Source organism: Vipera berus (assembly GCF_964194415.1).
Source record: "Vipera berus genome assembly, chromosome: 1".
NCBI lineage: Eukaryota > Metazoa > Chordata > Lepidosauria > Squamata > Viperidae > Vipera > Vipera berus.
In genome coordinates, this window is record NC_138202.1 from 237,333,097 (window position 1) to 237,347,010 (window position 13,914).

Sequence of the window (13,914 nt, forward strand, 5' to 3'; positions counted from 1 at the left end):
TTCTCTGCCAGGGCTTTTCAGATGACATAGGAATAGTATGGGCTTAGTGCTGTGAGGCCCTCACCTGGATTCTTTTAAGATAAGAATTTTAGTTTAAAAAAAACAGAATTAATATAAGAAACAACATTCAGTATTAAATCTTAGATATTACTAAAGGAAAAGGTTTGTTGAGGTCGAGATCATGAATTTGCACCTGCACTTAACTACACACGTAATAAAAACATTATTTAGAGGCATCCTCTCATTCAGTTTTCGGATTCAGATCTTAAAGGTTATTTCAGGATTAGATACAAAATACAGTTAACATTTATTTATTATATATATATTGGTAAATATTGTTTTAATGAGATAGTTTCAGGCTTTATCAAAGGATGTGCTTGACTACACATGCTTCAGTTGAACACTCTTTAAAGATTCAAAACCAGAATTTCACTTTGGTTTTCTCGGTGACCGATTTCACCACTGCACATTCTTGGCTTGCTTAGTTTCTATTCAGAGACTTCCATATGGCTACATCATGTTACATATTAATGTGCATGAAAAATATTTGTATAGAAACTGAGTGTTTCAAAGGCTTTATGTGTATAGCGTTCAGTTTTAACTTGGGTGAATTATTAACAGAAAATACTTTCGTGTGGTTTAATTTTGTTTTGCTGTAATCTAGTCCATCCCATTTATTTTCTTGCTAAGTTTCCTTGCAGATCCTTCTCTCTCAAAATTGGAGAGAGTCTGGTAGCAACTTTTAATCAAACTGCCTTAGTTGATGGATGATTTAAATAAGTAAAGATAAGTCAGGAGAAAGAAGGTGTAATGCAGATGAAGACTACAATGTGAATATAGTATGAATCATAAGATTTAATCAAGAGTGGTGTGTACAGATGGGTTCCCCTCTTTGAACTTCATCTCCCTCTACATTCATCACTCCTCTGCTAACCACTTGAGTCCCTGCTTTCTGACTACATAGCCAGTCCAAATGCTAATTGGAAATTTGGAAATACTTGGGAAATAGTTCTTTAATTTCAGCTCATGACTAAGATCTCATAGATCGCATTATCGTTTCATATTTTGGCATGAGGAAAAAAATGTGCCATATATTCATCTTGAAGAGGTGGGTTGTAAGCACCATGACCTCACTTAGAGTACAAGTAGAGCTGAGGAGCTGCTGAAACTTTAAGGAATGCAGCACTTATCTTTGCTTCTAAAGGAAAAGTCAGTGCCATCAACACTGAAGTGAAGTAAGGAAGTTTGTGTATTTTGGACTTTGACTTCTTATGCATCAAACAGATATAGAAAGCACTGCTTTTCAGAAAAGAAGTTGAAAAACATGGGAGATATTTTTGTAACATGAAGCACCATCTAATCATAATCATTACCAGCTGTTTCTGCTTCTGCTTCTTCCCATTTTTGATGTCTGAAAATTGAGAATTTGAAGCAAGCTTCTCTATCACTTAACTAATTTATTGGGCATGTATATCTCAAAGCATTCCCAACACATTTAATCTCTGCCTTTTTAGGTGCAATGTAAAGCTAGGAAATATTTTATAATCCTTTTCTCAAAAATTTTCATTTTTTTCAGGGAAAACTCTTCAAAAACAGGGGAAAGTTTTCTCTTCACTGATCTTCAAATTACTAATTCTTAATTAACAAATAGTACCCCACAATGGTTTAATAATGTATAACTTTTGTTTTTCAGTTAGAAGTCTTCCAGCCTTTTTTTGTTTCCTTAAACCTTCCTCCTAGTGTCATAAGAGGAGAACAATTTATATTGGAAGTAAACATCTTCAATTATTTGAAAGAAAGCACTGAGGTAAACATATTGAAACTTTGTTTTATAGGTTTTTTTTAAAAAAAAACAAATCTGCTTTTTTTGTATTCTCTTTGCTATTACCACTCCAGATTAATTTCAGTTTGATTTTTTCTATACTTATTGTTTAAGTATAAAGTATTGTTATTCCCCTAGACCAGGGGTGTCAAACTCACAATGTCACGTGACATGTCGCAACGTATTGCGACTTTTTTTCCATTGCCGGCAATGGGGTGGGTGCAGTTTCACTATGATGCATCCGGCCTGCGGGCCGGCAGTTTGATACCCCTGTCCTAGATTAAAAGAAAACGTGAACATGGTTATACTTATGCATATATTAGGATTTTGCATCAACCCCAGGATTTAGTTTGAAGGTAGATATGGAAAACAGCTCAGTTTGACTCATAGGTTACTCAGTTCAAGTACTCCTCCTCATCAGAGGCTTGATTTAATAAGCTGGGAACAGAGATGCAATTGGGTCAGTATTGCCTCTGCTCTTCTGAAAGAGCTCAGCAAAGCACCTCAAAATCCTTCTAAGATACTAAATATGAACACAGAGAGATGTGAACAAAGCAAGTTCCCCTTCCCAAATATTGCACCTTGAGAGCTAAACCAGATAAACCATTCCTATGTAATTATTTAGATAGTCATTCAGATCCCCACTCTGCTATTCATTCTGACATCTTTTTTCTAGGGTTAGGGTTAGGGTTAGAATTAAGTTCTATCTTACCTCAAAACGTTGAATTACAACTGAAGCTTTAGTGAGGCTCAAATTGTTTTAGCCACAGGTGATTCTGTGCATAACCTTTATATCTGTCAGTGTTTTGGTAGGAACATTTTTATATTCTGCCAGGTTTAGGAACTTCCAGATGTAATTCAATGCCATTTTATGTTTTCAGAAGGAGTTTTCCTGTGATAACTTTCATTCTTTCTCTTTTTTCAAAATACGCTTTGCACTCATCTGATCAAAATACACTTTCACTCATCTGATTCCCCAGCTTCAATACTGTAGTTATAGTGTTAACTATTGCTGCCAGTAGAACAAAACATTAACTAACCACTTTTGTTTTGTAGGTGACAGTAACTCTTGATACGAGTGATAGCTTTGAAATTTTTATTATTTCCAATGATATAAATGCCATTGGAAACCAACATTCTGTTTGGATACCAAGTGAAGATGGGAAGACTGTCTTCTTTCCGATTAAGCCAAAGCAGATTGGAGAAATTCCCATCAGAGTGACAGCAATATCACCTATTGCTTCTGACGCTATTCTTCAGAGACTATTAGTGAAGGTAATTTAAAGCAGCCATATTTCAAGAATCTTTATCTGGGATAGATGAGAAGCTTTTACCCAAGTCCCGTTTTGATCATTTTTAAAAGCATCTATGGATCATTCAAAAAGAAATCAGAGAATCTTGCAGTAAAATACTGAAGAAGATGAGGTTGGAGTTCCCTTGAAGCTGAGGGGTGAAGTAAGGCCTTGTTTGACGTAAGGCCTAATAAACCAACTTCACAGTTTTTAGATAAATTTCCTACAGAGTTTATTAAGTAAGGCAAGGTTTCTGATTTGCCAAGTGAGGTGATGGCAGACATATTGAAATCTATATTTCCAGTTCCTGATATAGACCGTGAATGACAGGACAAAGCCACACTTATATATAATAAGATTCTGTTGTGATGAAATCTTTCAAGCTTTTGAAACATGAGCATATGAAAAAATGCTTACTTTTGCAGTATTTTTCATTTGCTTTGTAAGATGTAGCATCTTGAATGTAGTTCTCAGTGCTCCTTCAGATATTGCTGAATTGTACAGAATGAAAAGGGGTGAAATAATTGAGAATATTAAATTACAGGAACTTTAATTTGTGTGTTGGCTTGCGGTGTTTGAAATATATTCCCCCCTCCCCAATAATTACTCAAAAACAAAGCTTTTCCTACGTATTGCAAGAAATGTGCTGGTTACTGGGTTGACTACACTTCAAAAAAGGCCTGGACCAATTCATAGAAGAATGGGGATTAAGGGCTGATGTAGGTAGTCCTTGATTTACAACCATTTGTTTAGTCATCATTTGAAGTTACAATGGCACTGAAAAAAGTGATCTAGCACCTATCCTAGGACCTACAACCCTTGTAGCATCCCAATGGACACATGATCAAAATTTAGGTGCTTGGCAACTGTTTGTTTATGTAAACAAGTTATTGTTTACATGTGTAATATTTGTTTATTTTTAAAAGGCTGAAGGATTAGAACAAACCTACTCAGAGACAGTTCTTTTGGACTTATCCAAAAGAACTAATCTTATGGAAATTTTGAATTTCAATTTCCCATCTGATGTAGTTCCTGGCAGTGAAAGAGTGCAAGTTACAGTTTCCGGTAAGCATAACTGTATTTCCTCGAAATACAGTTTTAGTTGTATCTAATTGTTGAGCGAATCATCATGTTAGTTATTTACTTATTTATTTAGTGACTAGTGTTATTTTACAATTGCTATTGTATGTACATATTGTATGGATGGAAAAGAGATGATTCCTGAGAAACGTTTATATATCAATTTATGTAACTGGTTTATTTCATTATCTTTTTTGCTAACATTAACATAGTTATCTTGCTTAAATTAACATGTCATTCTGTATCTGCTGAATATGTGAATATCTTCTTTCTTACTGATATTATTGACTTTGCAGATATTTTTTTTTAAAAAAAGAATTATGATGATGATGATGATGATGTTCTAATCTTCCATGGTTGAATGTCAGGACCATAATAGAGGGTTCCTATATTACAGTAAGGGACGCGGTGGCTCAGTGGGTTAGGACGTTGAGCTTGTCGATCAGAAGGTCGGCAGTTTGGCGGGTCAAATCCTGAGTGCCGCATAACAGAGTGAGCACCTGTTACTCGTCCCAGCTTCTGCCAACCTAGCAGTTCGAAAGCACGTAAAAATGCAAGTAGAAAAATAGGGACCACTACGGTGGGAAGGTAACAACATTCCGTGTGCCTTTGGTGTCTAGTCATGCCGGCCACATGACCACGGAGACGTCCTCGGACAAGCGCTGGCTCTTTGGCTTTGAAACGGAGATGAGCACCGGTCCCTAGAGTCGGAAACGACTAGCACACATGTGCGGGGGAACCTTTACCTTTAGCTGTATTACACTAGCCTTTCCCAATTGACATTTGAATTTCAATTTCTACAATTCTCTTTTTTTAAATATAAATGTATTGATTTTCCAATATTACAATTATATCTTTGAAAAGCAACGTGGTGTCTGGGTTAAATATAGTTCCATTTCATACAGGTACATGTTGTTACAAATCTCCACTTTGTTATAGCCAATATTTCCTCTTTTTTCCTTAAATACATATTGTCTCTTATCTAAATTAACATGCTTCTTATTTTATCTAGCAGTTATGTAATGGTTTCCTTGCATTTGTCAATACTTTTATATGTTTTATTTATTTTAACATTTCATCTTTAAGACATCAATCAATTTTTCCAGCTTTAATTTGCATTAATACTAAAGTTAAACATATGAAGTTTCTCATTTTTATGTTTCTAGGTGACCTCACTTCCCTTTATCACAGTTCTCTCCAGTGCCTAATAATCTAGATACACATCCTATCCAGTGCTTTTTTTCTAAAAAAAAAAAGGTGCCAGACCTCAGAGGTGCTGTCACTGGGGGCAATGCCGATGTCTTGCTATGGTGTCGCTGCCCATCCTTTGCACCCCCGCCCCTGCGGCTCGGAGCTACATGCTGTGGGGATTCCCCTCCCCACAGCCACCGTGGGGATTCCCCTCCCCACAGTTGCCACGCTGTGGCCCATGCTGAGCCCCCACCCAGAGCTGCTCCGAACCCTGACCCAGAGCTGTGTTCCTCGTGGCAGTGGTCTCCAGTGCCAAACAGCCTCTTTCCAACCACATCCAGAAAAATTTGTAACAAACATTGGAATTCTCAAGGCCATGTTTGGTATTTCCCAGCAATCTGTTACTGGAAGGAAAAAAACAATCCCTGCTGCGTTACTGATCCCAGAGAAGTATTTGCATGTATGCAGGTATCCTTAGGGTGCCATAGTTATGGATGAGAAATATTGGTTGCAAAGTTGGCTTTTCTGGATGTAATACAGATATTTTGGATAATATCTTAAATAATCTATTTTTCAAAACACACAACAGTCCAAACAGTAAAAGTAAATTAATAATATTTCATTCTTAAGAATTGTTTAATTTAAAGTGGTTTAATTGTAATAGATGGTTATAGATTCAAAATAGTTTTCAAGAGTGTACAAAAGATACTGTTTTTTTCTAGCATCAGCTAAATTAGACATATTACATTGAGAAAGATGTTTCTCATTTCTTTCCTGTTACCTTTATTGATTTCATTGCAGAGATCTTAACATAGGAAATAGATTGTTTTGTTATCTAATTTTACCTTCCAAAAGACAGAAGCAGATAAAAAATGTGAGGTTCTTTCCTGTTGGCTTTTTTGAATTAGCTGTTTTAGATTCTAAAAGTTTAGCTACTAAAGAAGTAACCTTGTAAATAATTTTAATCTCCTTTAGTGCAGGGTAGGCAACCTTGGCTCTTTTATGACTCAAGGACTTCAACTCCCAGAATTCTTGAGCCAGCATGGCTCAGCTTGGAAACCTCTCTCTTTCCCCTGAGCGTGGCTGGCTCAGGATTTCTGGGAGTTGAAGTCCATGAGTCATAAAAAAGAGCCAAGACTGCCTACTCCTAAAGCCAATAGAGGGAGCTTTTTTTTTTTTGCAAAAAAAGGTGCTGAAACGCCGTTCTGAGTGTTCTATGAGAAAAAAAGTCCTGATCCTATCTATCTCATTTCCATATCAACAGGTTAATAATACAGTATAATATTCTTGTTTTCATTATAATTTCCACATACTGTAAATGCAGTAACCAAAATTTCTCCCATTTCAACATTTAATACATCTTTTCTCCTTTATATCTGCTCTCTTGTCCTTAGACTTGTAATTTTATTCTTATCACTACATCTAAGTATATTAGTTACATTATATCACTCTTAATATAAATGCATCTTAGTCAATTTTATTTAAACTATTCAATATTTCAATTTAACTGTTGATATTCACACATCTAAGCTTTTTAATTAGCCAGTATTTTTATCTGCACATCAAAACAATCTCTCATAATCCAAGTACGATCCTGTCTATTTAGATATTTTCCATTTCAGGCCTCTTAAATATGTCCATTCTTCTTCAGTCTTATTCTGGCTTTCTTCCTTTGCTATGTTATTTTCCATTTCTTTGCTTCAGGGTCGTCAAAGAGTTCTTGTGTTGTAGTATTGTATTGAAATGACCCTCCAATCTCCATTTTTGAAGAGTTGAGGGAAGTAAGGAATAAATAGTCAAAAGCTTTTAGTCCACAAGTTTTTTTTAAAGGAATACAGTTCTAATTGAGGTCCAATTCTTTTTTTTTCAACGTTTCTTTTTAAAACACCCCTGGAGGTTCAGTCGCCGCTGATTCTGAAGGGAGGGTTGAAATCCCCCCTCCCTCTCGGCAGGGGGGAAGGTACTTAGCAGCTTATTTAGGTGAAAAGAGGAAGATTGGAGTATAAGAGAGGTTGATCTTACCTGATCTCTTCCACGCTGCTTTAATGTTGCCTGGTAGTAAGTGTAGCTTTGGCTGTCTGCAACCTAGTGACCGGCCGTATTGCTATGGCCAGTCTTTCATTCACCGGTTTGAAGGGAATGCAGGCACTAACAGGGGAGTTGCTCCCCATAGCGTTTCTGCAAAAGCCCCTTCTTGCTAGTCGCCCCTCCAGAGCGACTCTTCGGCCCTTTTAGGACCCCCCAGCGATGCGAAACTGGACGTGGAAGACGAGAGCCGTCCTCCAAATGTCGATATCCACGGCGTTGGCAAACCAGAAGCCTTCAATTTCCACAATTCTCAGTAATGGCCACTTGACTGGGTACTCTGAAAATTGAAGTCTACATATTAAGAGACTAGTTAGATTGGAAATACCTCTATTTAAAATATGTTTTTATGGTAATATTTGCGTTGATTTTGACCCTAAAAAGAAGCTAGCTGGTTGAGAGACTTGATTAAAAAGTTTATTATATAACATTTTAACCCACCCACCCCTTGGTCTTTGTTTACATGTTTACCTGTTATTAGTGTTGCCCCTTCCATCACTGACTTGCAAATTTTATCTTTCAGGTGACCAGCTTAGTTCCTCTATCACTGGTTTGGAATCACTAGTCAAGATGCCTTATGGTTGTGGGGAACAAAACATGATTAACTTTGCACCTAATATTTACATTTTGGATTATTTGACTAAAACGGGCAAGCTCCAAACCCAATTTAAATCAAAAGTCGTGTCATATATGAGAGAAGGTAGGGATATGTTTGGGTAAGGAACATACAATTCAGTGTGCATTTCTTTGAAAGCATTTAGACCAACTGTTCATTCTTGAAGGAGGTGTTGTTTGAGAGAAGCTGTAACACTTATCATAGCATAAAGATTAGAGACTTTAAAAACTTACTCACCTTAGGAAGCTCATTCCATATTGTTTTTTTCATTTCTGTATTGTTATGCAGTTACAGTTCACATGACATGTAGATGTCCCAGGACATCTACGTGGTTGTCTTCTTGAATACAACTGGCCCATTTTAAAGTTTAGTTAAATTAGCTTAAACTTGGTAGTGTCACACCAGGAGTAACTGTATTTAGACTTACATCCCAGATCAGTCTCCCACAAAGATAGAACAAAAGCTACCAACCACAGAAACATTTTTGTTTGCTTTGTTTAACTCCATGGGTTACATTTCGCCTGACACTTGAACTTTGGCTACTCCAAAGTTGCACAGTTAGTTTCAAAAATAATGAACATCTGTTTTTTAAAAACGTCTTTGAAGTCTGCAAGCAGCTTGTCATTGCTTGTACTGTAGATTGATTTATTTTGCAGTAATTTTTTAAAATTCTCCAAACATTGGTTTTATTGAAGCTATTTAAAATGAGTCATAATGGTATGCTAAATTAAAATTTAGTAATTATTGTTTCATTTAAACAATAACCTGTATCCTAATTTACAGTCTAAATGTTTAGAAGCTACCTATTTTCACATGTGGTGGACTTGTAGAAATATAAAAGCTTTTTGGATCAAAATTTGGTGGAACATTCAAAAGATTTTAAAGAGAAAGATAAAGTTTTCTCCGCAATTGTTTTTATTGGGCATTGTTGTAGATTGTGATGTTAAAGAAACTAACTTGATGTTGAACATGATAACAGCAGCACGGTTACTGGTGGGACAATATTGGAAGAAGGATAGTTTGCCCACTATAGAAGAATGGGTGCTTAAAGTTTCGAATCTTGCAGAAATGTCTAAGATTTCTGCTTATTTGAAAGTTCATTCACAGGAAAGATATATTTCAGTTTGGAGGAGATGGATAAATTATATTCAGAACAAATATGGGACTAAAAAGTTCCATTTAGCTTATGAGTAGATTTTAGTGGGATATTGTTATTGGTACTTTGTTTGTAGTTATGTTAAAGGGGAGTTAAAGCACATTATGAATTTGGTTAATTGTATATTATGCATAATTTTTATTTAGAATATGATTATTGTAACTATAATCCTGTATTTAGCTCTGGGAAGTGGGGGGGGGGAAGTGGGTGGGTTTGGGGTGGGAGGGATTTGGGGATATATTGTAAAATTTTGTTTTTGTAAAACTCTTTAATAAAAAAATAAAATAAAATAAAAAAAACAATAACCTGGGGTTTGGGGTTTAATATTCTTTGAGAACATTCAAATAATAATTCATACTCTTTGAATTCTTTTCTAGACAAAACAGAAACTCTTAACGTTAAAAACAAGTATTCATTTTTGCATTGTTGGCTAATAATACTACTAGTAATGGCTTTTATTATTATTGGTACAGTGTTGTTGTTGTTAGTTGCGAAGTCGTGTCCGACCCATCGCGACCCTATGGACAATGTTCCTCCAGGCTTTCCTGTCCTCTGCCATCTTCTGGAGTCCATTTAAGCTCACGCCTACTGCTTCAGTGACTCCATCCAGCCACCTCATTCTCTGTCGTCCCCTTCTTCTATTGCCCTCAATCTTTCCCAGCATTAGGCTCTTCTCCAGTGAGTCCTTCCTCCTCATTAGGTGGCCAAAGTATTTGAGTTTTAGCTTCAGGATCTGGCCTTCTAAAGAGCAGTCAGGGTTGATCTCCTCTAGGACTGACCGGTTTGATCGCCTTGCAGTCCAAGGGACTCGCAGGAGTCTTCTCCAGCACCAGAGTTCAAAGGCCTCAATTCTTTTGCACTCAGCCTTTCTTATGGTCCAACTTTCACTGCCATACATTGCAACTGGGAAGACCATAGCCTTGACTATACGCACTTTTGTTGACAGGGTGATGTCTCTGCTTTTTAGTGTGCTGTCTAGATTTGCCATGGCTTTCCTCCCAAGGAGCAAGCGTCTTTTAATTTCTTGGCTACAGTCCCCATCTGCAGTGATCTTGGAGCCCAGGAAAATAAAATCTGTCACTACCTCCATTTCTTCCCCATCTATTTGCCAGGAATTGAGAGGGCCGGATGCCATGATCTTGGTTTTCTTAATGTTTAGTTTCAACCCAACTTTTGCACTCTCCTTCTTCACTCGCAACAAGAGACTCTTCAGTTCCTCTTCACTTTCTGCCATTAGAGTGGTATCATCTGCATATCTTAGGTTGTTGATATTTCTTCCAGCAATCTTAATTCCAACTTTTGATTCATCTAGCCCTGCCTTTCTCATGATGTGCTCTGCATATAAGTTAAATAGGCAAGGTGACAGTATACAGCCTTGCCGGACTCCTTTCCCAATTTGGAACCAATCAGTGGTTCCGTGTCCAGTTCTCACTGTTGCTTCTTGGCCCGCATATAGGTTTCTCAAGAGACAAATAAGATGTTCTGGTACTCCCATCTCTTTAAGAACTTGCCACAGTTTGTTGTGATCCACACAATCAAAGGCTTTAGCATAGTCAATGAAGCAGAAGTAGATGTTTTTCTGGAACTCTCTAGCTTTCTCCATGATCCAGCGTATGTTGGCTATTTGATCTCTAGTTCCTCTGCCTCTTCGAAATCCTGCCTGTACTTCTGGTAGTTCTCGATCCACATACTGCTGGAGTCTAGCTTGTAGGATTTTAAGCATAACTTTACTAGCATGAGAAATGAGTGCAATGGTGCGATAGTTTGAACATTCTTTGGCACTGCCTTTCTTTGGAATTGGAATGTAAACTGACCTTTTCCAATCCTGTGGCCACTGTTGGGTTTTCCAAATTTGCTGGCAAATTGAGTGTAGCACTTTTACTGCATCGTCTTTTAAGATTTTGAATAGCTCAGCTGTAATACTGTCACCTCCACTAGCTTTGTTGTTGCTCAGCTTTTCTAAGGCCCACTTCACTTCACATTCTAGGATGTCTGGCTCGAGGTCAGTGACCACCTCATTGTGATTATCAGGGACGTTAAGCTCATTCTTGTATAGTTCTTCTGTGTAATTTTGCCATCTCTTCTTAATCTCTTCTGCCTCTGTTAGGTCCCTGCCATTTTGGTCCTTTATCATGCCCATTTTTGCATTGAACGTTCCCTTCATCTCTCCAATTTTCTTGAAAAGATCTCTGGTCCTCCCTATTCTATTGTTTTCTTCTATTTCTTTGCACTGTTCATTTAGGAAGGCATTCTTATCTCTTCTAGCTATTCTCTGGAATTCTGCATTCAATTGGGCGTATCTTTCTTTTTCTCCCTTGCCTTTTGCTTCCCTCCTTTCCTCAGCTATTTGCAAAGCTTCCTCAGACAGCCATTTTGCTTTCTTGCATTTCTTTTTCTTTGGGATGGTTTTGGTTGCTACCTCTTGTACAATGTTGCGAACCTCTGTCCATAGTTCTTCAGGCACCCTGTCTATCAGATCTAGTTCCTTAAATCTATTTGTCACCTCTACTGTATATTCAACGGGGATATGATTTAATTCATACCTGACTGGCCTGGTGCTTTTCCCTACTTTCTTCAGTTTAAGCCTAAACTTTGCAACAAGAAGCTCATGGTCTGAGCCACAGTCAGCTCCTGGTCTTGTTTTTACTGACTGTATAGAGCTTCTCCATCTTTGGCTGCAGAGCATATAGTCAATCTGATTTCTGTGTTGACCGTCTGGTGATGTCCATGTGTAGAGCCGTCTCTTGGGTTGTTGGAAAAGAGTGTTTGCTATGACCATCGTATTCTCTTGACAAAATTCTATCAGCCTGTGCCCTGCTTCATTTTGTACTCCAAGGCCAAACTTGCCTGTTATTCCGGTTATCTTTTGGCTTCCTACTTTAGCATTCCAATCCCCCATGATGATAAGGACATCATTTTTTGGTGTTAGTTCTATAAGGTGCTGTAGGGCTTCATAGAACCGGTCAATTTCATCCTCTTCAGCACCGGTGGTTGGGGCATAGACTTGGACTACTGTGATATTGAATGGTTTGCCTTGGATTCGAACTGAGATCATTCTGTCATTTTGAGGATTGTATCCCAGTATTGCTTTTCCTACTCTTTTATTGACTATGAAGGCTACTCCATTTCTTCTGAGGGATTCTTGCCCGCAGTAGTATACCTGATGGTCATCTGAATTAAATTCACCCATTCCTGTCCATTTTAGTTCGCTGATACCTAAGATGTCGATGTTCAGTCTTGTCATCTCTTGTTTGACCACGTCCAGCTTGCCTTGATTCATGGATCTTACATTCCAAGTTCCTATGGAGAAAAAATCTTTACAGCATCGGACTTTCCTTTCACCACCAGACATATCCACAGCTGAGCGTCCTTTCGGCTTTGGCCCAGTCGCTTCATTCTTTCTGGCGCTACTAGTACTAGCCCTCTGCTCTTCCCCAGTAGCATATTGGACGCCTTCCGACCTGAGGGGCTCATCTTCCAGCGTCATATCGTTTTGCCTTTTGGTACTGTCCATAGGGTTTTCATGGCAAAGATACTGGAGTGGGTTGCCATTTCCTTCTCCAGTGGATCACGTTTTGTCAGAACTCTCTGCTATGACCTGTCCGTCTTGGGTGGCCCTGCACGGCATAGCTCATAGCTTCATTGAATTACGCAAGCCCCTTCGCCACGACAAGGCAGTAATCCATGAAGGGGATTGGTACAGTAGCAGTATTTAATTGTTTCCTATTTCTCATGTTAAGGCTGATACTTGTGAATTATGTGTATACAATATAGTAGTAGAAAACCAATATAGTCTACATTTTGTATTATATACCTGCATTCCTGAGAGGTTTTTGCTAGATAATAATTTAAGCTTTATTATTCTCAGCTTTGTATTGAACTCTTTATAAAAAGTCCTTCCACCTTTTCACCAGTTTTTTTTTTTACAAATTTGGCTTTATGTTTCATCATGGGCCTATTTATTTTCCTATTACTTCTGGGCTGCAGGCCATCCTCCAGGACCTTATCTGTAGACCTTTCATTGCCTGAAATGGTGCTGTTGAAATTCCATGGCAAAATGACCACCTTGGGATAGCATTACTTCATATTACTTATCAGGTTTTGGTGTGAACGTAATAGATTAGATAACCTTTATTGTCATTTTTTCTTGTGGGCATAAAGGCATACATTAAAAATAGGGGAAATAGTAGGTCTTTGCCTCCCAAAGCCTCTCTGTTCCCATTTTCACCCCTAATCCACTAAATGCCTTTTTTGGTGATGTTACATTCTGAAGGTTGGGAAACTGAATTTTAGCCTCCAGCTTTCAGAAGTTGCCTCTCTCTGTATTATGCTGTTTACACTTGAGAATGGGAACATATAAACAGTGTTTGAGTAAATTCAGTCCTTGTGAATCTTGTCTTTTGGCAGATTAGGCTATTTGCTTCAGTGAGTGATAAGCCTGTCAGAACTGCATCTCCTGACACTGCAGACTGCTTGGTTTGTTCAGTATGCTTCTCATATTTTATTTGTTCAGGTTATCAAAGAGAGATTCTCTATAAAAGATCTGATGGCTCTTTCAGTGCCTTTGGAAACAGTGATCCCTCTGGGAGTACATGGTGAGTATATTGTTGCCCAATGCCCAATGTGTAGTTTTCATAATTTTTTAAAATTATAACTTATACAAATTCACATC

At 37.8% G+C, this 13,914-nt stretch overlaps 1 protein-coding gene across 1 annotated transcript in view; it reads left to right on the forward strand.

Annotated features, from left to right (window-relative positions):
- Positions 1 to 13,914, forward strand: part of CD109 (CD109 molecule) — a 97,346-nt gene that overhangs the window by 46,621 nt on the left and 36,811 nt on the right. The window contains exons 20-24 of the mRNA XM_081330414.1: positions 1,694 to 1,807; positions 2,879 to 3,097; positions 4,041 to 4,179; positions 7,994 to 8,170; positions 13,756 to 13,837. Coding sequence (XP_081186540.1) covers positions 1,694 to 1,807; positions 2,879 to 3,097; positions 4,041 to 4,179; positions 7,994 to 8,170; positions 13,756 to 13,837 — 731 coding nt within the window. The remainder of the gene's footprint in view (positions 1 to 1,693; positions 1,808 to 2,878; positions 3,098 to 4,040; positions 4,180 to 7,993; positions 8,171 to 13,755; positions 13,838 to 13,914) is intronic.